At 44.6% G+C, this 27,042-nt stretch overlaps 2 protein-coding genes across 5 annotated transcripts; one reads left to right on the top strand and one right to left on the bottom strand.

Moving 5' to 3' along the window:
* On the top strand, window positions 1-27,042 carry LOC8067997. 4 transcript variants are annotated; one of them, XM_021464804.1, is made up of 12 exons: window positions 2-507; window positions 625-764; window positions 5,855-5,932; window positions 6,451-6,530; window positions 18,068-18,152; window positions 23,097-23,516; window positions 24,138-24,245; window positions 24,336-24,403; window positions 24,646-24,733; window positions 24,818-24,889; window positions 24,978-25,065; window positions 27,001-27,042. In XM_021464804.1, the coding sequence occupies exons 1-12, from the start codon at window positions 84-86 to the stop codon at window positions 27,006-27,008; spliced, it is 1,659 nt and encodes a 552-aa protein (XP_021320479.1). In that variant the 5' UTR covers window positions 2-83; the 3' UTR covers window positions 27,009-27,042. The 4 variants fall into 4 exon arrangements, 3 of the variants coding, with proteins under 3 accessions (XP_021320481.1, XP_021320479.1, XP_021320478.1); XM_021464803.1 differs by lacking the exon at window positions 27,001-27,042 and adding an exon at window positions 25,117-25,364 and having other exon boundaries at window positions 84-507; window positions 24,978-25,031; XR_002454950.1 differs by lacking the exons at window positions 24,646-24,733; window positions 27,001-27,042 and adding an exon at window positions 25,117-25,364 and having other exon boundaries at window positions 28-507; window positions 24,978-25,031.
* Window positions 8,358-12,627, bottom strand: LOC110436960. Its single transcript, XM_021464807.1, has 2 exons — window positions 9,799-12,627; window positions 8,358-8,491 (listed from the first exon to the last, which is right to left on the bottom strand). The coding sequence occupies exons 1-2, from the start codon at window positions 10,781-10,783 to the stop codon at window positions 8,475-8,477; spliced, it is 1,002 nt and encodes a 333-aa protein (XP_021320482.1). The 5' UTR covers window positions 10,784-12,627; the 3' UTR covers window positions 8,358-8,474.

Below are 27,042 nucleotides of genomic sequence, written 5' to 3' on the forward strand. Positions count from 1 at the left end.
TTTCAACCACCCACTCCTCATCCAGAGCTGACACGCGCCATGTATTGGACGAATTGCCATCGGAGACGACGCACTCTTTTGCCATGGCGCTCGCTCTTCTCTCCCCCTCCACACCATCCCATCGCATACTGCTTCGTCCCCTTTCATCTCTGCCGGTCGCGCGCGCCACCAGTGCCACTAGCTTCGGGCTCGCGTTCGTCTGCCCCCTCTCCCGCGGTTCCTCCTCCCTGCAGAGGACCGGCGCCGCAGGCGACGTCATTGATAGCGATGGAGAGGTCTCATCGGAAGAGCCAGTGGCTGGGTGGCTCAGCACAGACCTGCTCAGGAGGATATCAGACGCGGCGGACGCGGACCGGGTCCTGGACATTGTTGCGGAGTCAGTTGAAGGCGCTGGTGCTGCTCTGGACCCGCCCGAGTGCAACGCGATCGTCGCCGCAGCTTTTGACCGTGGCAACATCGAGCTCGCTCTCTCGGTGTTTGAGGCCATGGGGTCCGGTTTCGTGGGAGGTAGTGGCCCGTTACTTTCTTGTCTAATGTTTCAGACTTTTGTTTATGGTCCTGAAATTTGGAATACGACGTCTTCAGTCTGGATTGCTGAATCTTTTTTTGCCGAATAATGTCCAGTTGGGGGCTGGAGGTGGGCAAGGCCTGATGTGCGGACTTATGCGTTGCTTGTACAGCGGTTGGCGGCCGCCCTGCGTGTTGCTGAAGCAATCATGATAATTGATTATGTGTCTCGCGCAGGTGTTTCTTCTATGGATGAGGTGATTTTTTGTTCAGACGTACTCAGAAATATTATGGCACCGGTGTTTATCTTTTAGGACGCTTCATTGCAAACTGCAGTATCAGCCATCTTGACAGTTGATGTCGTAGCTTCAACCATTCTGTACTGTAGCTTTAAGGAATGGGTCACTGGGTAACTCAGGGATATATAGATTGGCAGCTATCAAACTGCATACTATATGCATTTTATGTTTATTTACCAAGAAGTAATTTTGTAGTGAAAAAATACTAGACATATTAGATCATATTTTAGGTTCTTTTGAGGCTTAAATCCCAGTTCTAGATCCAAAAAATAGTGAAAAGTACTCCCATAAATGTCTTGCTATACCAATGTCAGAAAAGCACTTTCTCCTGATTTTACACTTGATTTACCATGGAATAACTTTATTTTAGGCTCCTCATCTCTTTCATTTGTCTAATCTTGACCTCCCTACTTCAATTATGTTAAAGCCAGTCACCCCAACTGTCAATTCTGTTAGATTTTGATCCCCAAGGCCATTTTCACATGGCATATTGTGATGTGCACCACCACATAATAAGCACCAGAGTTGAAGGGGTGACTCCGCTCCCCTCCGACTCCGAGAACCTCAACGCTCCTCACCGCCCGCGCCTCCGCCAGTCCGCCGGCGGCCGGCGCCTGACGCTCCCCCGCCCGCTATGAAAGTTTACAAAAGACGCCCAAGGACCAGAAAGACTATGGTTCTCCCAACCGTGGCATCTGTTCACAACCCTGATGCTCCAGTGGTGGACAAGTCAGTCACGCGTAGCACGCGTCTGAAGGCTGCTAAGGCAGGCTTCTCCTACAGGCTAGACAAGAACCCCACGAAGAAGCACAAGGTTACTGCCCTACAGATCAATATTGATGGAGAGGCACGTCCAGTCGCCATTGACACGCTTCAATCCTGGGGAGTCAAATGCGGTGTCGATCCAAGCGAGCTCACGGAAGAGGCGCTGATGCAGGCGCCGACTGAAGACCAATCCCCACCCATTGTTTCCAATGAATAATCGGTCATGGCAAATTTTGTGTTGGAACATTAGAGGGCTCAATGATAGTAACAAGTGGGATGCAGTCAGAAACAAAGTGGAGGAAAGCGCTTGTGCTGTCTTCTGTCTGCAAGAAACAAAAAAGCAAGATTTTGACAGTGGTTTCATTCGTAATTTTGCCCCACGACGTTTTGATAAGTTTGATTTCGTACCATTAGTAGGTGCATCTGGGGGCATCCTGTTAGTTTGGAATAGCTCAGTTCTTGATGGAACGGTACTAGATAAACAACGCTTTGGTATCACAATGTATTTTGTATCGAAACACAGCGGCCAGTCCTGGAAACTGACATCAGTTTATGGTCCTTGTACTGAACCAGCAAGATCTGAATTCCTCTCATGGTTCAAAGGACACTGTATCAACCCAGAGGACAACTAGCTTTTCATGGGAGACTTCAATTTTTACCGCTCACTTGAAAACCGAAACAGACGAGGAAACCTTCATGATACTTTCCTCTTCAACAACGCTATCGGGCATCTTGGTCTAGTTGAGCTACCAATAAAGGGAAGAGCAACTTGACTGGTTCTTTACCTCTGTGAACTGGACGAATGAGTTCCCAATGACAGAAGTATTCCCTCTAGCCAAGCTGACGTCAGACCACATTCCTTGCAAAATCATGATTAATACCAGCATTCCCAGATCCAACCTACTCCCTCCCCTCCGTCCACGAAAGAGTCAATTTCTAGAGTTGTCCTAAGTCAAACTTTTTAAACTTTGACCAAATTTCTAGAAAAAAATGCTAAGATTTATAGTATCAAATTAGTACTATTAGATTCATCATAAAATATATTTTCATATAATGTGCATTTTATATTATAGATGTTGTTACTCTTTTCTATAAAGTTAGTCGAACTTTAAAAAGTTTGACTAACACGGATCCTAAAAATTGATTCTTTCGTGGACGGAGGGAGTATTCAGGTTCGAAAATTTTTGGACTAAACACAGTGAGTTCATGAATGTTGTTGCAAATTCATGGAACCAGACTGATCATCATCCCAATTCGGCCAACAACCTTGCTGCCAAGTTCAAAAGGCTTAGATATGCCCTCAAGTCCTGGAGCAAAAGCCTCTCGAACCTCAATATCCAGATTAGTAACTGCAATGTTGTCATCCTTTTTTTCAATGGCCTAGAGGAAAGACGTGCTTTATTTGACGCCGAACGTAATTTGAGGAATATAGTGAAGGCTCGAGCTGCCAAACTCTTGCACTACAAATGTATTTATTGGAAGAATCGATACACAGTAAATAGAATCAAATTGGGTGATGAGTGCACAAAGTTTTTTCACGCCATGGCTACAATCTCTTGGAGAAGAAACTCCATTCAACAGTTAGTAAATGATGAAGGGGCTGTGATTAGTGATCACGCAGGAAAGGCAAATTTGATATGGAACTCTTTTAGAGGAAGAATGGGGATCACAACCAACCCCACCATGGTTTTCAACCTAACACAACTCATCGTGCCTAATGAGGACCTCAGTTCGCTTGTCACCCCTTTCTCACAGTCAGAGATTGATAGCATTACAAAGAGATTGCCCCCTGATAAGGCTCCAGGGCCGGACGGCTTCAATGGTCATTTCATCAAAACATGCTGGCAACTAATCAAGCCTGAGTTCTACCAGCTGTGTACAGATTTCTTTAGCAGCCAGGCAAACTTGGAGAGCGTCAATGATTCACTCATAACTCTTGTTCCCAAAACTCTAAACCCAGAGACAGTAAGTGACTACTGACCCATCTCGCTTTTAAACAGTAGTCTCAAGATCCTCACTAAATTGCTAGCAGACCGGCTGCAATGCCAAATCCTAAAATTGGTCCATAGGAACCAATACGGATTTATCAGAAGCCGCACAATCCAAGATTGCCTGGCTTGGTGTTTTGAGTATATACATCAGTGCAAACAATCTAGGCGTGAGGTGATAATTTTAAAGCTCGATTTTGAGAAAGCTTTCGATATGATTGAGCACACGGCAATCTTCCAAATGCTGCAGCATATGGGCTTCCCACAGAGATGGATTGACTGGATTAACAATATTCTATCCACGGGTACCTCGGCAGTGATCCTTAACGGAGTAGCGGGCAGGAAATTCAAATGCAGAAGGGGTGTTCGCCAAGGGGACCCTCTCTCCCCATTGATCTTTGTCCTGGCTGCGGAACTGCTCCAAATCATAGCGAACAAAGCAGCAACACAGGGCCTCCTGATCCCGCCGATTCCCCAAGCAAGTGCTGACTACCCCATCGTACAATACGCCGACGACACCCTACTCATCATGCAGGCGGATGCCATGCAACTGTTCTTCTTGAAAGCATTACTCAGAAGCTTCTCAGACTCTACAGGGCTCAAAGTCAACTACTCTAAGTCCCAAATACTACCGATCAATGTCTCCCATGATAGAATGCAGATTTTGGCCAGCACTTTCGGTTGCCAAATTGGCACGTTTCCATTTACATATCTTGGTCTACCTATGGGCACGACAAAACCATGTGTTGAAGACTACACACTGCTGATGGATAGGATTGAAAGGCGTTTATCTGCTTGTTCATCACTGCTATCTTACTCTGGAAGGCTGCAGATGGTTAATTTAGTGCTCACATGAACGGCCACCTATGCAATGTGCACGCTCAAACTACCGATCGGCGTGATTGACAACATTGATAGAGCATGCAAACAATGTCTGTGGAGAGGCAATGACCCGAGGAAAAAAGGAGGGAACCTGGCTGCTTGGCCAATGGTTAGAAAACCAAAGAGGAAAGGGGGTCTGGGAGTCATCAATTTGCAGGTGCAAAAAGATGCTCTCCTTCTCAAACATCTCCACAAGTTCTATAGCAAAGTTGATGTTCCCTGGGTCAATCTCATTTGGAGCAAGTATTATTCCAACAAGGTGCTGCACGCCACCAGGGAGGTTGGCTCGTTCTGGTGGAAGGATGTACAAAGGTTGAGCACAATTTTCAGGAATATTGCCCGATGCAACATAGGTGATGGCACGACCGTAACCCTTTGGCATGATCTCTGGTCAGGTGACGCTTTAGCACTGCGTTTCCCCAGACTATTCTCTTTTGACAGAAATCCTAACATCAGTGTCAGTGAAGCTATGTCGGCCGAAGATTTAGATACTTTATTTGCGTTGTCCCTCTCACAATAGGCGTTTGGAGAACTTGAACTACTCGGTGAATTCTTGCAGTCACAGACCTTAGATGAAGAGAGTAGAGATACCTGGATATATCATTGGGGGCAACGCAACATATTCTTCGAGCAGAGTATACAAACTAGCCTTCCAAAACCTTCCAAAGCACCCAGTCTTCTCTTGGCTATGGAAATCGAAATGCACTCCACGAGTTAAAGTTTTTGCCTGGCTGGTTTTAGTTGACAGATTGAACACTAAAACAATGCTCCAGAGAAGGAATCTGTATGCAGAAAATAATGCATACTGCATCTTATGTAACAGCAGGATTGATGAGGACCTGGATCACCTATTCTTTGACTGTCCTTTCTCTAAGAGTTGTTGGGATAAGATTGGTATGCAATGGAACACGGGCCTCAGTTTGTACCCCAGGCTGGCACACGCGAGACAACAGCAAAACTTCCCTTTCTTTATGGAAGTAGTGGTCATTGCCTCCTGGGAGATATGGAAGCTAAGAAATGATAAAGTGTTCAATAATGGCCCAGTCCACATTGACATTTGGTTCAGAAATTTCAAAAACCAGTGCCTCCTTCAATCCCTTCGGTTCAAGGATGATCTTAGATCAGCCTTTTGTTTTTGGCTAGATGCATTTAGTTAAATTCTTGTTGTATGTTTGTGCTCTTTTTTTTTTACAAAATTTATAAAATGAAGTGCTGTGGGGATTTCCCCCACAGTTTTTGCCTTCAAAAAAATAAGCACCAGAGTTTTTGGTGGTTTATACAGGCTAAGCACCACCTAGCAAACTGCCTTCAACCTATCATCTTTTAGAACACTGCTTCAACCTTGAGGGACATGGTGGGAAGGTTAGGTATATAAGTGGCATCAGAATGTGATAACCGGTTTACTTATTGCAGGTTCCTTTCGGAGTCATTGTTCGCTGTCCAACCTGCATGATAGCAGTTGCTGTTGTGCAGCCTCAGGATGGAACTCAGGTTTGATGCTTCAGAAGTATCTTGTAATACCCCTCAATTTTTTAAAACTGGTCATTTGGTGAAGTAGTCATTAGCTTACAATATGTGAGTAACTGAAACAAGTGCCCACAGTTGGGGCTCACGAGATGGAATAGGGAGGGAGGGTAAGTTGTATTAAATTGGCAGAAGACACACTGGAAAAATATGGTGCTGTAAATCTCTAGAGGCTCACATCCAGATCGCAATATTTTAGGGCATGTATTGTTGGTCTCTAGCTAACTTAGTTTTTTCTATGGATATATATCATTTTGTGGGAGTTTTACTCTTCAGGTTCATTTTTTCTAAGTTCAGTTCGTGTGTGTCCTAGGCTCCCAGCACCTAGGCTTGAGTCCTCTTTAGCTTCAGTGTCAATTTTCTTCATGTTGTAAAAATCAAAATAATCTAGTTCCTGCTGCTGTCTGTTATGCACTAATACCATAGATTACTTATAGTTGCTTGATTTGAAATTCAATTTCCAATATGTTGTTTTATCTTTTCAGATTGTTTCCTGTTCCAAGTGTCGATATCAATATGAATTATTTTCTGGAGACATTGCAAGCATTGAATCTGAAGAAGTTAGGTTAGTGAGTTGTGTTCTGTGTTTGAGCTGTTCATTTAATTTCACACCAATACGAATCCATGATCTTTGTTAGAATAGTGCCTATAGGGCGGCCATGGGCCTTGGCGCCCACGCCTGGTGGCTGGGCTGCCTCTAGAGTATTATGGTAGTTGTTCTTTGATTAGGCATGGATCGCCATTGATTGAGTATGTTCTATATGTTACGTACCTTAGGGATCTGAGAGCATAAACTCTCCAGAGAGTTGGCAAGGAGTATATATAGGTCTAGAGAGTCTCATGGGCTCGACCGTATGGGCCTACAGGCCTATAATATGTCTTCATAGTTAACACCCCCCTTCAAACTCAAGGTGGAAGCAGAGGATTGGAAGCATTGAGTTTGATCAAGTGAAGCCGATGCTGCTCTCGAGTTTGTGCTTTAGTAAAAAAGTCAGCCAATTGCAACTCAGAGGGCACATACTGGAGAGAGATAGTCTTCTGTTGACAATGAGACCGAGTAAAGAAGGCATCCACACCAATATGCTTTGTAAGTTCATGCTTCACAGGATCATTAGCAATTTGTATGGCTCCGGTATTATCACAGAGAAGAGGTGTGGCAACATCACAAGAAACACCAAAATCAGCCAACAACCATCGAAGCCAGACAATCTCTACCGTAGTAGTAGCAAGAGCTCGAAGTTCAGCCTCGATACTAGAGCGAGATACAACAGCTTGTTTCTTGGACTTCCATGCAATAGGAGAAGAGCCAAGAAGAATGCAGTACCCTGTGATGGAGCGTCGATCATTGGGGTCACTCGCCCAAGTGGACTCTGAATAAGCATGAAGCTGAAGTGGACTGTCATGTGCATAGAACAAACTCTGACATGATGTCCTCCGTAAATATCGCAGGACACGAAGTAGATGTCCAAAATGAACAGAAGTTGGGGCACAAACAAACTGACTCAAAATATGAACTGCATGAGCAATGTCAGGCCTGGTGACAGTGAGATAAACAAGACTGCCCACTATATGTCGATATTGAGAGGGATCCTGAAGAGGTACCCCATCAGTGAGACGAAGCTGTAAGTGAAGGTCCATAGGTGTAGCAGCAGTCCTGTCGTCAGTGATGCCTGAACGAGCAATAAGGTCCTGAATGTACTTAGACTGAGAAAGTTGATATCCCTTGGTGGATCGCTTGACCTCAATGCCTAAGAAATAACTGAGAGGACCCAAATCCGACATCTGAAATTCAGCACTAAGCTGCTGCTTCACATAAGAAATGTGATCCTCATTATCACCTGTAATCAGCATATCATCAACATATAGAAGTAGCAAAGTTCGACCACGTGGGGACAAATGAACAAATAAGGCCGGATCATGATCACTAGGTGAAAAACCAGCAGCCCGTATGGCAGAAACAAAACGCTCATGCCAAGCACGAGGGGCCTGTTTCAGGCCATATAAAGCACGACGAAGATGGCAAACATATCCTGGAGGAGCAACAACTCCTGGAGGTGGTTGCATATAAACTTCGTCAGTCAAATTACCATGAAGAAAAGCATTCTTAACATCCATTTGAGATATGGACCAAGAAGAAGCAGCTGCTACTGCAAGTAATGTACGAACTGTTGTCATATGAGCAACCGGTGCAAATGTCTCTTCATAATCAAGACCTTGAATCTGCTGAAAACCTCGGGCAACAAGACGAGCTTTGTATCATTCTATGGAGCCATCTAACTTCGTCTTAACTTTGAATACCCACTTAGATGTAATAGGTACCACGTGTGATGGCAATGGAACAAGATCCCAAGTGCCTTGACGATCAAGAGCAGCAGGTTCCTCAGACATAGCTAGCTGCCATTCGGGAATACAAGCAGCTTCTTGATAAGTGGATGGCTCATCAACAATAGCATTGACATGAGGAAAACCATACTTGTCTGCAGGATGAATAGAGCTACGATCTCGAAGATTATATCGTGGACCAACCTGTAACTCATCAGAAACAATAGATGACTCATCAATAGTAGTATTATTAGAATTATCAACAACGGGCTCATCAGGACTGGCCGAGGTGGTAGAACTAGAAGAAATGTGGGCGGGGTTTTTAGGACGACGTCTGAAAACACGTGTGATAGGTGGTTTAGAAAAGGAGTGAGGTAGTGGAGGTGGAGTTGGTGCAGAAGATGAAGGTGGATCAGAAGGTAAGGGTGGCATGATGAAAATAGGAACAGGAGGTATGGAGGCGTCATTGCTAGGTGAAGATGGAGGAAGACGCAAAAAGGAGGTGGACTCTGTGGGGGAATATGAGGGCTTTGTGGATGGATTATAAAAGAAAGGACGGTCCTCAACAAAATTAACATCACGAGAGATGCGTATGCGACGGGAAGAAGGATCATAGCATCGATAGCCCTTATGCTCAGGACTATAGCCCAAGAAAACACACTCAACAGACTGTGCAGTCAATTTTGTGCGCTCACGAGGGGCAAGCAGGACATAGCATGTGCATCCAAAAACTCGAAGATGGTCATAGCTTGGAGGAGTACCATAAAGTACTTCACCAGGGCATTGGTCAAACAACTTGGATGATGGTTGCCTATTAATGAGATAGACAGCAGTGGAAACAACTTCACCCCCAAAATGAGAAGGAACAAAAGATGAAATCAAAAGGGTGCGAGCCGTCTCTATGAGATGGCGATGTTTTCGTTCAGTGACGCCATTCTGAGCATGAGCACCTGGACAAGAAAGCTGTGCAAGGGTACCCTCAGATGACAAAAATTGTCGAAAAGCAGCGGACAAATATTCACCCCCAGAGTCTGAGCGGAGAATTTTAATAGGAGTAGAGAACTGTGTGCGAACCGTTCGAACAAAAGATTGATAAATGGAACACAATTGTGAACGATGTTTCATGAAATAAATCCATGTATAGCGAGAATAATCATCAATGAAAATGACATAATATTTGTGGCCACCCTTTGTAGCAAAAGGTGCAGGACCCCATACATCTGAATGAATAAGATCAAAAGATCTAGCAGTATGAGAAACACTAGAAGAATACGGAAGTTGTATTTGTTTGCCAAGTTTACAATCCTTGCAATGAAAACTAGACTCAATAGATGTATGACCTAAACAACCTTTATTTATCATGGAGGACAAACGAGACCCACAAAGATGACCAAGACGATGATGCCACTTGGCAAATGAAGCAGAGGATGATGCAGCAGATGAGGCATGAGCTGTAGATGCAGCGAACGAAGGAAGTTGTAGGGTGTCGAGAACATAGAGGCTGGAAGCACCTTTACGGCGATGGCCAGTCCCAATCACTTTCCCGCTGCGACGGTCCTGAATAAAACAAGATGAGTCATCAAAGCCAACAAAAAATGTCTGGTCGGTAACTTGACCAACTGACAGAAGATTCATAGACAACTGAGGTACATAGGAAACATTTGGTACAGAAAAATAATTATTGCAAAGTGAACCCTGATGAGTAATATGACAAGAAGTACCGTCACCTGTCTGAATGGAAGTGCCATCAGTGACCGGCTTGCATGCAACCAACTGGGACTGATCAGATGTCACGTGAAAGGAGGCTCCAGAATCAAGCACCCAGGACGAGGGAGTACCAACAGTCGAGGAAGCAGCCACAGAAACAGTGCCACTAGCTGAACCTCTAGGAGTGGAAGAAGTACCACGACCACGAGCAGCATGACGAGCACGAAAGTCAGCCAGCTTCTCTGGATGCTTAGCAAAACAATTATCTAAACTATGATTAGTCCTTCCACAATGCTTACAGGGTTCTTTTAATGCAGTAGTCCGCTGATGAGAAGCTGCCAACACACTGTGAGGGTTAGGCACAGTAGACAGAGCCTGAAGACGTGTCTCTTCAGCAAGCAGTTCAGACAATGCCTTTGCCATGGTCAGAGTAGAGGAAGTATGAAGTAATCTGGTACGGATAGAATCAAACTCTGCCTTCACTCCCATGACAAATCTGTAGGTAAGGAACTGCTCAATAAATGAGAGTGCTGTATAGTTCTGACCTGCTATACACTGAGGCACCATGGAAATCAAAGAACCCATCAAACGATCAAAGGCAGAATAATACTCATCAATGGACATGTCTTTCTGTTCAATAACATGAAGCTGCCGCATAAGAGTATGTTGACGAGCACCACTCTCCTGGACATAGCGGTCCTTCAGATAAGACCACATAGGTTTGGCTTGCTTAAACTTGCGCAGGCTCATAATCATGGTTTGTTTAACACTGTTAACCATAGCAGCCATGACTTTCCCATCATTGATTTCCCAAGTTTTGATAGCAGCAGCATTACTATTATCAGACTTAAGAGTTGGTGGATCATCAGTCAAATGAAAATAAAGACCGCAGTTTCAACAGTAAAAGCCCACTCTAAATAGTTCTAACCATCCAGTGTGATGTTGATAACAATAGCAGAATGATGAGACTGAGACTGAGACATGATGGAATCTGAGCACTAGCAGTTGAAGACGAAGAAGTGAGAGGGATATCACCGCAAACTGAGCAGAACTCCGTTCTTGAGAAGACAGGAGAGTTCCACGAAGACAGCCACGAAGACTGAAGAAGTCGCCCGAAAGAAGTCGCCCTGCGATCTGATCCGCGCATGCAGTGGAGTGTCGCGCGTGGAAGACCGCGCGTCGCGTCCGGGTTCCGCGCGTGAAGACCGCGACCGTCGCGTCCGCGTGAAGGAGACGGGCCGCGCGCGACGGGTCGGGTCCGCACTAGAAGGCGCGACTCGCGCGACGGCGGACGTCCACGCGTGCACGTGAAGCCCCCCCGCGATCCGCGTGGACGGACCGGGTCCTCGTGTGAAGCCCCCTGCGATCCGCGTGACCGGGTCCGCGCGTGATTCTCGCGGAGACGCACGGCCAACGAAGGCGCAGACGGCGGACGGCGAACGACGAAGGCGACGGCGGACGGCGAACGACGAAGGCGCGATGACGGGCCGCACAAAGCAGAGGCGTGACGATGGGCCGCACAAAGCAGAGGAAAGGATCCCAAGAAAAAAAATTGGATCGTGGGTGAATTAGATGAGGCTAATCCTAACCCTAATCCATAGCTTTGGTACCATGTTACGTATCTTAGGGATCTGAGAGCATAAACTCTCAAGAGAGATGGCAAGGAGTATATATAGGTCTAGACAGCCTCATGGGCGAGACCGATGGGCCTACAGGCCTATAATATAAGTCTTCATAGTTAACACTATAAACCCTACACGATCCTTGCCTATATATTGTACCCTTCTGTACACATATGACTCAATCTACTATAATTCTTGAGCCATACTCACTTTCATGGTATCAACAGCCTAGGTCTTTTCTTTCCGCTGCCTATTCTCACGCACCGGCTCCTCGGCGTGCAGCGCCAACCCAGCACCAGCACTTCCCTGTGGCACACCGTCATGCCAGCCACCCCCCGTCTACCCGAAGTCTGGAGATGACGCTGCCTTGGTCGCTGCCGCCTTTGCTACTGTCACCACTCCCTCCCTCATCGCCGCCCAAGTCGAGCAGCTCAACCAGTGCCTCGCCCAAGAGAAGGCTAGTGAGGCCGCCGCTGCCGCCTAGCGCCTTGATCTCAAGCACTAGGCCACGCGCGACGCTGCTTTAGCGTGCACCCTTCAGGCCAAAGAGGAGGCCGCGGTCGCCACCAAGGACCATGACGCTGCAGCCCAGCGCGCTAGCGAGGCCCTAGCGCGTGCCACCATCACTGCCTCTACCGATGCGGAGTCTTTCGGCACCGCTCCAGTGCCCCTCGACCTCCACTCCACCATGCTGTTACACAAGGCACTGGCCCTTCTGAACATGCATGCCTAGGCGGTTGCCGTCATCAACATCCGGACCCACGTCACCATCGGCATTGACATCAACTCCGGTAACTTCAATCGATGGTGCGATCAATTCCTGCTGACCATCGGCATGTTCTCTCCAGGATCACGTCTGCCTTGCCTCTCCGGTCCTTGTCTCCTCGGACTAGGCTCAAATGGACTCCGTCATGAAGTCTTAGATCATCTGTGATGGGAACGTGATTCCCGATCTTCCGTCAGTTAGATAATAACTATCGTTTTAGTCAGAGCACGACACATCGATACGGCTTCATATCGAAAGACCAGGACCCTACAATCTTAGCACCACAACTCTTCTAGTTATCAACCGTGTCTCCAACCGGTTGACCTCGCCATGAAGGCTAATCCTTGCCTACGAAATGAAGAACACAAGCAAGAACTTGAAAGAACGCAGCTCAATAATTGGGACAACTGCAGATGAATGATTAAGTTGTCAAAGTGGGGTCTCACAAACTGATGAACGACGACTGTCAATGGACAAAATGATCTAAGTGAAACCCAAAACCTAATGACGGCGGCGGCGTATGATTATAAAGGTTTTAGGGTCGTCGCCTACTCTGGACACGCCCACCTAACGGGCTCAAATACGATACACAACCCAATTTACCAAAAACGGTGACGCACACTGAGACAGATTGTAGCCACTGACTTGTTTCGACAATTACCATTGATTCTGTAGGCCTTTTGACGTGAGACTAGTTGCATTGCGTTCCTTGTCAAATTTGCTTTCCAACCATATATGGCATGAGACACGAAGTCCTAGAGGCCGGGGCAGACTCAAATTCAAGTTGGACCAGCCCTCCGGCTTATGTTGGACGTCCTTGCTGCTCATCTATGCATCCATTGCTTTCTTCAACTTCCTCATGAGCCTCTCCAATGTTCCTAAGAAATATAACATCATAAGGTAGTAATCTATTCTCAATAATATGAAAAGGATCGCCTAAAAATGAGCTCACCTCTAGATTTAGTTGGCGCATTCGAGCTCGGGTCATTGGACCTTGCATATTGGTTGGAGGATCAGCGGGTGCTTCTGAAGGAGTGATGTCCTCATCATCCCCCCCTCTTGAAATGAAGTCATCCTTGACTCAAGCTCATCTTTCTCCCAAATAAGGTTTGAAATCTGCAATGTTAAAAGTGAGACTAACCCTGAACTTGGGTGGCCATTCAATTTTGTATGCGTTATACTTATCTTCTCAATTATCTTATAAGGACTAGCGGCTCTTGGTATTAATTTAGACTTACCTGAAAATCAATCTTTTCGCAAATGTAACCAAACCAAATCACCCGGTTCAAGTTTAACTTTTTTTCTACCTTCACTACCAGCAATTTTGTACATGTCATTCATCTTTCAATATATGCTTTGGTTGTTTCATGCAACTTTTGAATAAACTCAGCACGCTTGCTAGCATACGTATGTGTTCTCTCAAAAGTAGGTAAAGGCAAAAGATCAATAGGAGCACGGGGGTTGAAACTATACACTACCTGAAAAGGACTCACTTTGGTGGTAGAGTGTTCTGCCCTGCTATATGCAAAATTCCACATGCGATAAACACTCTTTCCACATCTTCAAATTGCGCTTCAAAATGGCTCAACTTGGTGGACAACATTCGATTCACTATCTTAGTTTGCCCATCAGTTTGGGGATGACAAGTTGTAGAAGATAATAGCTTCGTCCCCAATTTATTCCACAAAGTACGCTAGAAGTGACTCAAATTTTACATCACGATCTGAAACAATAGTAGACGACATACCATGCAAGTGAACAATTTCTTGAAAGAACATGTCAATAATATAAACAGTGTCGTTGCTCTTATGACAAGGAATAAAATGTGTCATGTTAGAAAAACGATCAACTACCACAAAAATACTATCGCTCCCCCTCTTAGTCCTTGGCAAACCCAGAACAAAGTCCATAGAAATATTAGCCCAAGGAACAGAAGGAACGGGAAGAGGCATGTACAAACCATGCGGATTCTACCACGACTTAGCTTGTTGACAAGTGGTGCATCGAGCCACAAATCGCTCAACATCTTGTCTCATCTTAGGCCAAAAAAAATGTGTAGACAACATCTCCTCCGTCTTCTTGGTACCAAATTGTCCCTTCAATGCACCTCCGGCAACAGCAAAAGACGACGAGAACGAACTGAAATGCATAGACGGTTAGCTCTAAACAAAAACCTATCATGCAGCACATATTTGTTCCAAGTATGTCATTTACATTGTTCAATCACATCTTTAAATTAAACATTATTCGCATATTGTTCCTTAATAGTCTCAAGCCCAAAGATGCGACAATCAAGTTGGGACAGCATAGTATAACATCGAGACAAGGCATCAGCAATAATACTATCCTTCCCCTTCTAGTGTTTGATGACATAAGGAAAAGATTCAATAAATTCAGCCCATTTTGCATGCCTACGGTTCAATTTATTTTGAGTTCTAAGATGTTTTAGCGATTCATGATCAGAGTGAATAACAAACTCTTTAGGCCATAAATAATGTTGCCATGTTTCTAAAATGCGAACAAGAGCATATCATTCTTTGTCATATGTGGAATAATTAGGAACAGGCCCATTCAATTTCTCACTAAAATAAGCAACCGGTTTACCTTCCTACATTAAAACACCACCAATGCCAACTCCACTAACCTCACATTCTAGCTCAAAGGTCTTAGCAAAATCAGGAAGTTGCAACAATGGTGCGCGAGTAAGCTTGTCCTTCAAGAGAGCAAAGGACGCTTGCTCTTCTCCCCAATGGAATGTAATGCCCTTATTTGTCAACTCATTCAACAGGGCTGCAATGGTATTGATACCCTTCACAAAGCGGTGGTAAAATCTTGCAAGTCCATGGAAGCTCCGCACTTGTGTCAGAGTTGGCCAACTCTGTATGGCGTGCACCTTGGCTTCATCTACCTCAATTCCCTACGATGTCACAACATAGCCAAGAAATGATACTCGTTCGGTGCAAAAGGTGCGCTTCTCGAGGTTACCAAATAAATGTGTAGCCTGCAAAGCAACAAAAACAACACGAAGATGATTAAGATGTTCAGTTAAAGACTTGCTTTATATCAAGATATCATCAAAATAAACCACCAAAAATTTTACAATAAATCGACGTAAAACCTCATTCATTAATCTCATTAAAGTGCTACGTGCATTAGTTAACCCAAAGGACATGACTAACCATTCATATAAGCCAAACATGGTTTTAAAAGCAATTTTTCATTCATCACCTAATTTCATTCTTATTTGGTGGTATCCACATCTTAAATCAACCTTAGAAAAAATTATAGAACCACTTAACTCATCAAAGCATGTCGTCTAACCTAGGAATAGGATGACGATACCTTATCGTGATGTTGTTAATTGCTCTACAATCCACACACATACACCAACTACCATCTTTTTTTGAACCAAAATAACTGGAATGGCACAGGGACTAAGGCTCTCACGTACATATCCGCGGTCCAAAAGATCTTGGACTTGACGCTGAATCTCCTTAGTCTTCTCGGGGTTGGATCTATAAGCAACTCGGTTTGGCAAGGTTGCTCCATTACGAGTAAGTTGGGGAGCGACAAGAACAGTATCAAGATGAAAGGGACGATCAACTATTTGAAGGAGAGAAGTGCCACGACTAAGAATAGGAATTGATTGACCGTTGCCGACCGTAATGGAAGACAGTGGCGACGAGAGGCGGAAAAGTAGAATACCATCGTTGGAGGACATGTGGAATGTCGCTCTGCTGTCCATAACCCACGGTGCAGACCCACTCTGAACCGCCATCTGGTTGAGAGCGGCGATCAGGCTGGTCGGATCCCAGCTGGCTGGAGGTTCGTACGCCGGAGGGCCGCCATCAGTGGAGAACTGAGACGGCGCGAAGGCGGTGTGTCCCTGTGGAGGAGGCACAGGTGGTGTACCCCACTGCTGCTGCTGCTGAGGTGGCCACTGGATGGCCCAGGGGTTATAGCAAACCCAAGGACCATCCGGCTGAGGAGCCTGACGCCCGCCGGTGCCTCCGCCTTGCTGCTGGTTGGGCCCGCCGCCGCTGTTGCTGCTGCTACCGCCACTGCTGCCGTTACCACCACGCCCACCCTTGCCCATGCCACCATCCCCACGATTGGTAGGTGCAGAGGAGGTGGATTGGCAGGGCGGTGTAGTGCAGGAGGAGGTGGTGGAAGCCGCAAGGGCTGAGGCCGAGGCCTCCTTGCAGTCGGTGCCAAGGCGGGGTTCCTTGACGCGGAGCATGTTGGTGGCTGACTTAAAGTTTGGGAGCGGCGAGGAGTTGGCGATGATGTCGGCGGTGTCGGCGAAGCGGCTGTCCGACTATCGGCCGGCAGAGGCGGCGGCGTGCGGCTACGGGGCGCGGCGCTCTGGAATGCGCGAGGCAGGTTGGTGGCGCGAAGAAGATCGCGCGGCAGCCTGACGGCGGCGCGGCTTACGGAGGCGGCGGCGCGACTGGGTCTGCGCGGCAGCCTGGGTTGGTGGCGGCGCGAGTGGACTCGCGCAGCGGCCTGGTGGTGTGGTGGCGCACGTCCTCACAGAGAACGCACGGGCAGAGGAGACGCGAGCGGAAGAAAGGAAGGGAAGGATCGTGATTGGATTGATACTATGTTGAGAAACACCGCACACCCTAACCAGAGGGTGACCTTCATTATATAGCCAGGAAGGCTTGCAGTACATCTACAGGTTACAATGTGGTACTAATACAAGTTAGACTAGGAGTACAAGGCCAATGGGCCGTAAGCCCAATATGGGCTGTTATAATTATATTCTAATACCTCTGTGCCTCCCTCCAGCACACTCCCTTGTCGCCGGGGCTGCCTCTCCATTGTGGCATCAGCGTCTCGGCCACCCTAGTCTTGAGGCGTTGTCGAAGCTTGTCTAGTGTTTCTTGTCAGATTGAGGGTTGTTCAGAGTTATGTCATGCTTGTCAGTTAGGACTTCATGTTCGTCTGCCCTTTCGTGTGTCCACCTCTCATGCGTGTAGCAAGTTTGATCTTATTCATTGTGACTTGTGGACCTTCCAGTTGTCAGTATTTTTATTTATAGATATTCTTTGGTTATACTTGATGATTGCACTCACTACTTGTGGGCTTCTCCTCTGCGCCGTAAATTTGACACATTCAGCACGCCTCGCTCACTTTGTTGCCTATGCCTCCACTCAATTTGGCGCCCATGTCAAGGCCGTCCAGTGCGATAACCGGAAAGAGTTTGACATATTAATCAATCTACTATCATTCCTGAGCCATATTCACTTACGATCTTTTCTTTATATGCATAGTATTGGCTGTAATGGTCCGTGGATAATGAACACAGCTATTAGTTGGTTTTCTCTTGTAGTCCAAGGCATGAGTGTGTGGTGTTGTATGGGGTTTCTTTCCCCCATTTTATTCTTTTTAGTATACTGGGTGTTTGAGAAAAAATTCTGTCAGCAGAACATTATTGCAAGACGGATGTCCTTATCATTCATTGTGGGGAAAGAGTAGGTTAAAAAAGCACTTCATGTCTCAGTTATCTAGGCTTTACTTGATTCTGTAGTAGCAAATAGTTTTTTATAATTCCAGTGATTGTGCATCCTTTATCGATTTTGCTACTCTATTTATCTCAGATAATATTTGAATGTTGCCCGCTTTCTCAATGGTATTGTATATGACATTATGTCTCTAAGGATCTCCTCCTGCCAAACGCAGCATGGATATTTCAGCCCTGGAGAAGGCCTTGAGATATATTAATATGTGGAAAGAAGGTCTTCCAACTGCTGTCCACTCGATTGTGGTAGATTTTCTTTCAAAATGTACATTGATCTAAATTTGTCTATATTCTGAAGATCTTCACTTTGATGCAATTGCAATTTTATGTCAACTATTGGCCTTGTTTGGATGCCTATGTATCCATCTCAATCTATGTGTGTTGGGGGTGGGTTGGTGCCCACTGCCAACACACATGGATTGTGGTGGCCAGTAAAACAAGCCCATAATTGTACTGAAAATTCTGTTCAAAACTAATGGAAACATGGAGGAATAATCTAAATTTTATACAATAGAAATTTGAAAAATATAAATTGATATTATTTTGCTAGAAACAGTATGGGAAATTATGGTAATGCCATTTTTCTTGATTCTTGAATATGCAGAAGATCTGTGTATGAATATATTAAGAAGAAAAGGGTATAGAACCCAAAAAACAACAAACAACTGCACCAAACTACTAGATCACTCACACAAAAAGGAAGGAAAAAGAAGAAAAATAAACTCGCCAAAGATTGCAAGCACCAAACAGCCTCGACCAACAAACTAACTAATGCTGGACCCAAGGGTGAGGAGATGTGAAACCCCTCGAGCCCCAGCTAAACACCAGAAACGTAACTCCTCCCTGATGAACTCTAAAACTCCAAACTAGGCGAGATTCCATCAAACGCGCATCGATTACGCAGATTCCAGATTGCCCATGCTCCAAGGATAATAATGGAGTTGAGACCTTTCTGGACTTGACAGTCCACTCTTTCATAAGATTTGGCCCACCAATCAGCAAAGGTCAAATCATCGTGTTGAGGGGTTAAATGTTGCAAGCATGTTATGATGCTGCCATAAAGTTGAATAAAAGCTACTAGATATTCGTTTCATACACACAGGTGATCAAGTAGCAGACGGGTTTACCAAAGCACAACCAATTGTGAAGCTTCAACAATTCAGGAACAATCTCAACCTTAGAAGTGGCTGAGTTTGAGGAGTGTTAGAAATAGAAATTTAGCGCATTTATAGGGAACCTTGTATGTTTGTTATACTAAATATAGAAGTTGAGCTATAATAGGAATAGGTTGTTGTGATTCAGACCACTATCCTCTGATTCTGGGGCTGCAGGATGTCATTGGATGCAGGAAAAGATTTCACTTTAAGCTTTTTGGCCCTCCCTCGATGGGTTTCTAGAAGCAGTAAAGGAGGTCTGGGACTCTGTAGAACCTAGAACCTGTCCTCTCGATACACTTGCTTTGAAATTCAAGGCAACTGCCAGAGGATTACAGAGCTGGAGTTTCAGAAATTTTGGCCACTTCAAGTCCCAATTGCTCATGGCAAAAGAAATCATCCGCCAATTCGATATTGCTCAAGAAAGCAGGCCTCTCCATCCTAATGAGTTATGGCTACGCAATAATCTCAAGAGGCATTCACAGGCACTTTCCTCCCTGCTGCGAACAGTAGCAAGACTCAGGTCCAGGATGCATTGGTTAAAGGATGGGGATGCCAACACAAGACTCTTCCATCATTTTGCAAGGTATAGAAAAAAGAAAAATTTCATCCCCAAATTGCAAGTTGGTGATCAGGTTATCACAAAGCATGAGGATAAGGCAGCGGCTGTTCTTGACTTTTATGAAAGACTCATCGGGGCTGAGTATGATAGAGAAAGAACCATAAGTCTGGAGGCCCTTGGCAGCCCTAGATTTAATCTTGACACTTTGGATTTGCCTTTCTCAGAAGAAGAAGTGTGGAACACCATAAAGGAGATGCCATCGGATAAAGCCCCTGGACCGGATGGGTTCACTGGCAGATTCTATAAATGTTGCTGGTCGGTTATAAAAAATGATGTGTTGGCAGCTGTTCATTTTCTTTGGACCGGAAATTTCAGAAATCTCCAGAAACTGAATTCTGCTTACAATGCACTTATTCCAAAGAAGACTAATGCGGTACAGGTCAAGGATTTTAGGCCAATTAGCTTGGTTCACAGTTTCGCTAAACTTGTTACCAAACTTTTGGCTAATAGACTTGCAGGTCGACTAGATGAGATGGTTTCATGCAACAAAGTGCTTTCATCAAAAAAAGGTTTATCCAAGATAATTTTATGATGGTCCAACAGACAGTTAAATTCCTTCACTCTCAAAAACAGCCTAGTGTTCTCTTGAAGCTTGATATTACTAAAGCTTTTGACTCGGTGTCTTGGGCCTTCCTTTTGGAGGTGCTGAGAAATTTGGGATTTGGCCCCCGCTGGTGTGACTTGATTTATGGACTCCTATCATCTTCTTCCACCCAAGTTCTCCTGAATGGCATCCCAGGAGATGGTATTTTGCATAGAAGGGGACTAAGGCAGGGAGATCCGCTTTTGCCAATGCTCTTTATTCTTGTTATGGATGTGTTAAATCAGATGTTCACAAGGGCTGCTGAAGTTGGGCTGCTGCAACCTTTATCCAGAAGGCCTATCCAGCACAGAATCTCCTTATATGCTGATGATGTTGCCATTTTTCTCCAGCCAAATGCAGCGGATATCAATCTATCTCTCCAACTATTGGATCTATTAGGGGATGCATCTGGCCTAAGGACCAATGTTCAGAAAAGTAATGTGTTGCCAATCCATTGTGCCGAGGATGATTTGGCCCTCATTCAGAATTTATTGCCCTGTGAGATGCTGGAGTTCCCTTGCAAATATTTGGGGCTGCCCCTGACAATAAAGAAATTGACTAAGACGCAGGTTCAGCCCATCATTAACAAAATTGCAGATCAACTGCCGGGGTGGAAGGCTGATTTGATGACCCGTGCTGGTAGAGTTGTTCAAGTGCAGTACGTCCTCACAGGAATTCTGATTTATGTAGCCATGGCAACAGATCTCCCACCTTGGGCTCTCAAGGCCATTGACAAGATCCGAAGGGCCTTCTTGTGGAGAGGCCGAAAAGAGGCTAAGGGTGGCCATTGGCTCATTGCCTTGCCTAAGGTTTGCTGCTCCCGCGAGCTTGGAGGGCTTGGGATTGCTGACCTAAAGGCTCTGTGCATTGCTCTAAAAGCACGATGGTCGTGGCTCAAGCGGAGCGAACCCAACATGCCGTGGGCAAATCTTCCTTTCCAAGTCAATAAAGAAATCGATGCCCTCATTTCGGTGGCTGTAGTAACAGAGATTGGAAATGGAACTAATACTCTCTTTTGGAAGGACAAATGGATAAATGGCAGGAGAATCCAGGATTTTGCCCCTCTAATTTTTGCACTGGTTCCTAAAAGAAGGTTGATTAAGCGTACTGTGGCAGAAGCACTAGTGGGAGAAAAACGGAGCGAGGATATTCAAGGGGAGATTGATGCTGCTGCCTTATCTCAGTACCTTAATCTTTGGGATATTTTGCATGAGGTGGAGCTGAATGAGGAAGTCCCTGATAAACATGTATGGAGGTTCTCTGCTTCAGGCAGCTATTCGGCAAAAAGCGCCTATGATATGCTTTTTCAAGGTGCAATCATTTTTGAACCTTATGAGAGGATCTGGAAGTCTTGCCCCCCCCCCCCCCCCCAATGTAAATTTTTAATGTGGCTTGTCGCCTACAATACGTGTTAGACAACGGATAGATTGGCAAAGAGGGGACTCCCTCATCCCGTCAAGTATCTTCTATGTGATCAAGAGGAGGAGGACATTCATCATCTTCTGTTGGGCTGCGTCTTCTCTAGATGTTTTTGGTTCTCCCTCCTGTCGCGCTTGGGTTTTGCAGCACTTGCCCCTCTACCTTCTGACCAATCTTTTGATAATTGGTGGTGAAAAGTTGATGGTGCTGCCTCTGGAGATTTGAGGTGGGGCCTGAATTCCTTTGTTATTTTGGGAGCCTGGAGTATCTGGCGACATAGGAATGATTGTGTTTTCAATGGGGCAACTCAAAATGTCAGTTTGGCTTTGGCTCTGACTAGAGAGGAGGCGCATTGGTGGAGCCTGGCAGGAGCCAAGGGATTGTCCCTCCTCGCTGCTGAAGGATCTGTCTAATGGCAGCTATAGGGTCGTCTCTAGTTGTTGTTTAACCGGTGATCCAGTTTTCTAGTGTTGGGCCTGCGTGTGTGTGGTTGGACCTGGGGTCTATGTATAACTCTATTTATTTATTTTTTCTTCTATTAATACAATGATACGCAGCTCCCCTGCGTGTTCGAGAAAAAAAATTCCCTAATTGATGTAACTTGCCACGGTAGGGGCTCTTCCCACCTATATAACACGCAGCCAAGGATCCCCGGAGGGTAACCTTGTTGACCCTAATTTTTACAGTGACCAATTAGTAGCAGAGTATATGTGTTTGAAGCCCCACACTGGCCAAGTCCAAAAGTATCCTACCAAAACAAACTGTGAAACTCTTGCGTGTTTGAGAAAGGAAACCCAAACTGTGAAAGCCTGGGTTTGACTCCCGTCGGAGCGAATTTAAACAGGCCTGAGTTAAAAAACACCCATTGAAGGCTGTGTTCCGGAGTTACGTGTAACCACCTGAGTCGCTTTCTACAAGATGCACATGGCCGCATGCATGTGTCCTAGGCAATTGCTCGGTGGCATATCTGGGGCAGCTGGCCTTTGGACTGTTTCTTGGCCCGCATATGAGATGTTTATTCTTAATGCAATGTCGCGGAGGCGGCCTTTCCCCTGCAGGTTAAGTTTTTGAGGTTAAAATTTTGTTTGCTTCACCGCATTGACCATCCAACACCTGTTAGAGACCAAACAGTACCTTTAACATGCCGTACACATGGTGGACAGATTATTAATGAGCATCAACGTTTTGACTACCGTGTTCAATATTTTGGCAGTCCTTTGACTACTGCATCACTAAACAAAGATTTTCATAATATGCTGGAGACCACCAAATTCTGTTTGAGTTATTGCTGATGATATCACAAAATGTTTCAATCTATGTACACTCTTTGTAAACAATGTTCACATATAAGGGTGAGATTGTTAACTTAAATATATGACTTCCGATATCTTTATCTTTTGTTTTTGCTGCAGATCCGCACACCTTCAGGAACAGCACGTACTCACAGATTTGCTACCCAGACTGTAAATCTTCCTGCTCAAGAAGGAGAAAGGGTAACCATTTCCTTAGCGGTCCCATCCAACGTTTATCGTGACATGGGACCCCTCAAGATTGCTGCACGATCACAAGGATTTAAACCTGGAGAACCTATGTGTCTCACTAATCACATCAATGGGCAAGTCTCGAAGTTGCTAAGAGCTCCATCAAAGAACAAGGGAACATTTTTCCTTAGCCCATATTTATTGGTCGGTGCTATTGCCTTCCTTGCATCTGCAGATGCTGCTTCCACACTCATTGACCCAAGTCTTCCTAGACTTGTTACAGCAACTGCCATTGCATCAGCTGCCGTAGCAACAACACTAAATGAAGTGATCCTGCCAACAATTCAAAAGGCAAGTCCAATTTTGACAAGAAAAACTGCAAGAGAATGTTTATCTATCATGTAAATAGATTTCTTTTAATGTTTGACTGGGTCCATGAAATTAGATTCATCTATCTGAAATGAATCATGTTAGGAAATAATTCTTTGCATTAGTTTGTCCTATCTAGTTCCTCTGTCTTGTAATACAATGCATTCTAAAAATTTTAAGACACCTTAACGGAATACTCAAATAATGCATATACCCATGGATTAAACCCCATTAAGGTTTTTCCCTCAAATAATGATTTCAATTTTTACAAACTTGCTAAATCTAAACATTGGCACTAAATAGAATGGCCTATATTTCAGTATAAATTTTAGAAGTGATAATGCACTATATTCCAAGACGGAGAGAGTATGACATTACAACTTAGGTTTGCATTAAACCATTTGGCCTTTTCTTGTTTCATTAATTTATCTTTTCCAATCATATATTAACACAATAATCGTATTGTCTTTTGGATTAGTATTTCATGGTGGCAGCCTAGTTTCCATGTATGACAAAAAAGAGGAATTGGTTTGGGCAAGAGATTAATGAAGTCCATTATACGTTCCCCTAGAGGCATTGACTTAAGTCTCTTGTTTTCGTCAGCTTCCACGAGAAGCAGTGGATATAGTTGCTGTACGGCAAAAGCTTTTGTCTCAATATGACATTCTTCAGAGTCGTCTTAAGGAACTGAAACAGTTTGCCCAGAAAGAGGTTTATTTCTTTAATCACTGTTGAAATTAAATATTCTGTGAGAAGGGTTGTGGATATCTATATGTAATCATCAAAACTGTTTCTTTTAAGGTGTGGATGCTTGCACGGATGTGTCAGTTGGATAACAAGATAGTAGCAGTTGGTGAACTATCTTATCGGTAATGCTCAGGAAGTTGCAGTAAATCTTGTATCATACCATATTAGTTATAATAATGTGTCAACATCACACTTTGGGTTACTACTCTGTTCTAAATTATAAGACATTTTGGCTTAGCTAGATATCTTGATTTTACTACAAACATAGCATCATCTATGTATCTATAAAAAGTCAAAACGTCTTATAATTTGGAATGTAGGGAGTACTAAAAAAATATTTTGTGGCACACAAACTAATTTCCAGTGCTAGACGAGGTAGAGTAAAGAGGGTACGGGAAAGCTTGCAAAGCACACTCTTGGCAAGGATCGAGCTAATGGAAAGTTATGCAAAAGTAATCGACAAAACCGTACATGGAACTGTCATCCATATATTTTCACCTTTAAATCGAGCTGATGTATTAATCATGCTATCGCAGCTGTGTTCAATGATTGAAATTGAAGTTGAGATGGACTCTGATGTTATAGCTGCTGAAGCGGCAAGCAGTGCAGTAAGTAGTTTCTGTATCCTGTTGATCCATACAATAAAGTGGGTTAAATATAACCATTTCTTATTTAATCCTGACCAATGTTTTTCAGGAGAGAATATCAGAGCAGATACAACAACTAATGGAGATTGATAGTCTTGAAGAGGCAAGTATTTCCTTTGCTTATATAGTTACATTAGGTGAGTTTTTTTATCAGAAAGTTGTAACATTTTCTTCTGAAACTTATTCAGCAATGGCGCATACAAGCTGAGGCTAATGATGAAGCAGAAAGGCTTCTTAGTTCAGATTCCTCAGAAACATTTCCAGCTGGAACTGTAATGTAATTTTGTTAATGCGCAGACAATATTCTTTTATTTCCTGTTAGCTATTTCTCTCTCTTCAATTTAAAATTTCTCTATCAAAGTACAAACAAAACTCTAGTTAGGCTTCTCAAGGAAACTATTGCTACAGAAAATTAAAGAAATTTTTTTTTCTCGAACGCACAGGAGTGGTGCGCATCAATATATTAAGAAGATAAAAAAGGGTAAAGAGCCCCAAAATGTTACAGAGTAAAGGGCCTGTAACCCGCCCATATATACAAAGCAAAAGATCTAACTAGCTAAAAAAGATTAGCTAGGACTTGACCAGGAAACAACAGACCCTCAAATTAAGAGGCTGCTGGTGCTTGGGCAAGGAGAAAAGAAACCCCTTGAGCCCCAGCAAGCGACCACTGTAGTAACTCCTCCCTAAAGGCTAAGATGGAGGTTGGTAAGCTTGGGTTAGCTCCATCAAAAACACAGCGATTCCGATGATTCTACAAGGTCCAAGCGTCTAAGATGACCATGGAGTTCAAACCCTTCTTCCCTTGACCTGACACTCTTCTGCTTATCTTTTCCCACCAGTCTTCAAAGCTTGTCTCTTGTGCTTGTGGTGCAAGGTTGTGTAAGCCGAGTCCGTGCAAGATGGCAAACCAGAATTGTCGAGAAGAAACCAATAAATGGTCAAGTGTCTCATCTAATTGGTCACACAGTGGACAAACTTCTGGATGTGGGAGACCTTTTCTTGCTAGCCGATCAGCCGTCCAACATTTCTTGTATGCCACTGTCCACATGAAGAATTTGCATTTGTTTGGCGCCCAGCTTTTCCAAATGTGTTCCCACTGGCTGAGTTGTGTGGATCCTGTGAAGAGGGCTTCATACGCGGACTTTGCCGAGTACAGTCCAGTGGAAGAGAACTGCCATACATGTGTGTCCTCTACCTCCGACTGCAACTCCACATTTTCAAGCAAAACCCAAAGCTGAAGGTACTCCAGCAAAACATTAACAGTGCGTGCTCCTTTTAAATCTGAGGTCCATCTCCTATTGTTTAAGGCATCAAAAACTGTTCTTCCTTTTGCTCTTGTTGCCACTGCAGCGAAAAGGTGCGGATATGAGTGTTCAAAACTTTTCCCAGGTAACCATCTGTCAGTCCAGAAACGAGTATTCTTGCCATTGCCCACTGAAGACCTCACAGCTACAGAAAAGAAAGCCTTGACCTCTGGTGGAACTTTGATTGGCAAGAAAGCCCATGGTTTGTCTGGTTAAGTCTTTTGCTGCCACAACCATCTCAATCTCAGGGCCCAACACAAGTACTGGAGGTTAGATATGCCCAATCCACCTAACTCAGGTGGTCTAGTGACTTTTGACCAAGCAATCAAACAGTGGCCCCCCTCGCATCTTTCCTTCCTTTCCACAAGAAACCTCTTCTTATCTTGTCAATGGCTTTCAAAGCCCAAGAAGGAAGATCTAGTGCCATTACTAAGTAAATCAGCATGGATGTGAGAACAAATTGAACCAGCACCTTCCTACCAGCTTTATTGAGAAGGTCGGCCTTCCACCCTGGTAACTTATCCGTGATATGACCACGCCATCAAGCAAGATGTCACAAGCTCCAAGTCAAGCCATACAAGCTCCAAGTCAAGCTACGCCCACTCAAGTTTCACCTACACTGACACCAGCCCAAGTCATCAATAGACCGATTACACGCAGTCGTGCAAAGAAGCTACAACAAGTGGTCCACGCGCTACTTTGTGAGATTCATTTTAACATTAATAAGAATTATATACTAACTAAGTGTTGTACTTTGATTGTACTCAGGTATATAGAAGAAGAGAAGGATGAATCGGACCTGAAGAACGG

Source organism: Sorghum bicolor, chromosome 7 (assembly GCF_000003195.3).
Source record: "Sorghum bicolor cultivar BTx623 chromosome 7, Sorghum_bicolor_NCBIv3, whole genome shotgun sequence".
Lineage (NCBI taxonomy): Eukaryota > Viridiplantae > Streptophyta > Magnoliopsida > Poales > Poaceae > Sorghum > Sorghum bicolor.

Bases quoted from the DNA above. Each gene is read 5' to 3' on its own strand.
- LOC8067997 (XM_021464803.1), top strand. From the start codon at position 84: ATGGCGCTCGCTCTTCTCTCCCCCTCCACACCATCCCATCGCATACTG. The intron at 765-5,854 runs GTGATTTTTTGT...TACTTATTGCAG, and splicing joins GTGTTTCTTCTATGGATGAG to GTTCCTTTCGGAGTCATTGT. The intron at 18,153-23,096 runs GTAGATTTTCTT...TTTTTGCTGCAG, and splicing joins CTGCTGTCCACTCGATTGTG to ATCCGCACACCTTCAGGAAC.
- LOC110436960 (XM_021464807.1), bottom strand. From the start codon at position 10,783: ATGGCTGCTATGGTTAACAGTGTTAAACAAACCATGATTATGAGCCTG.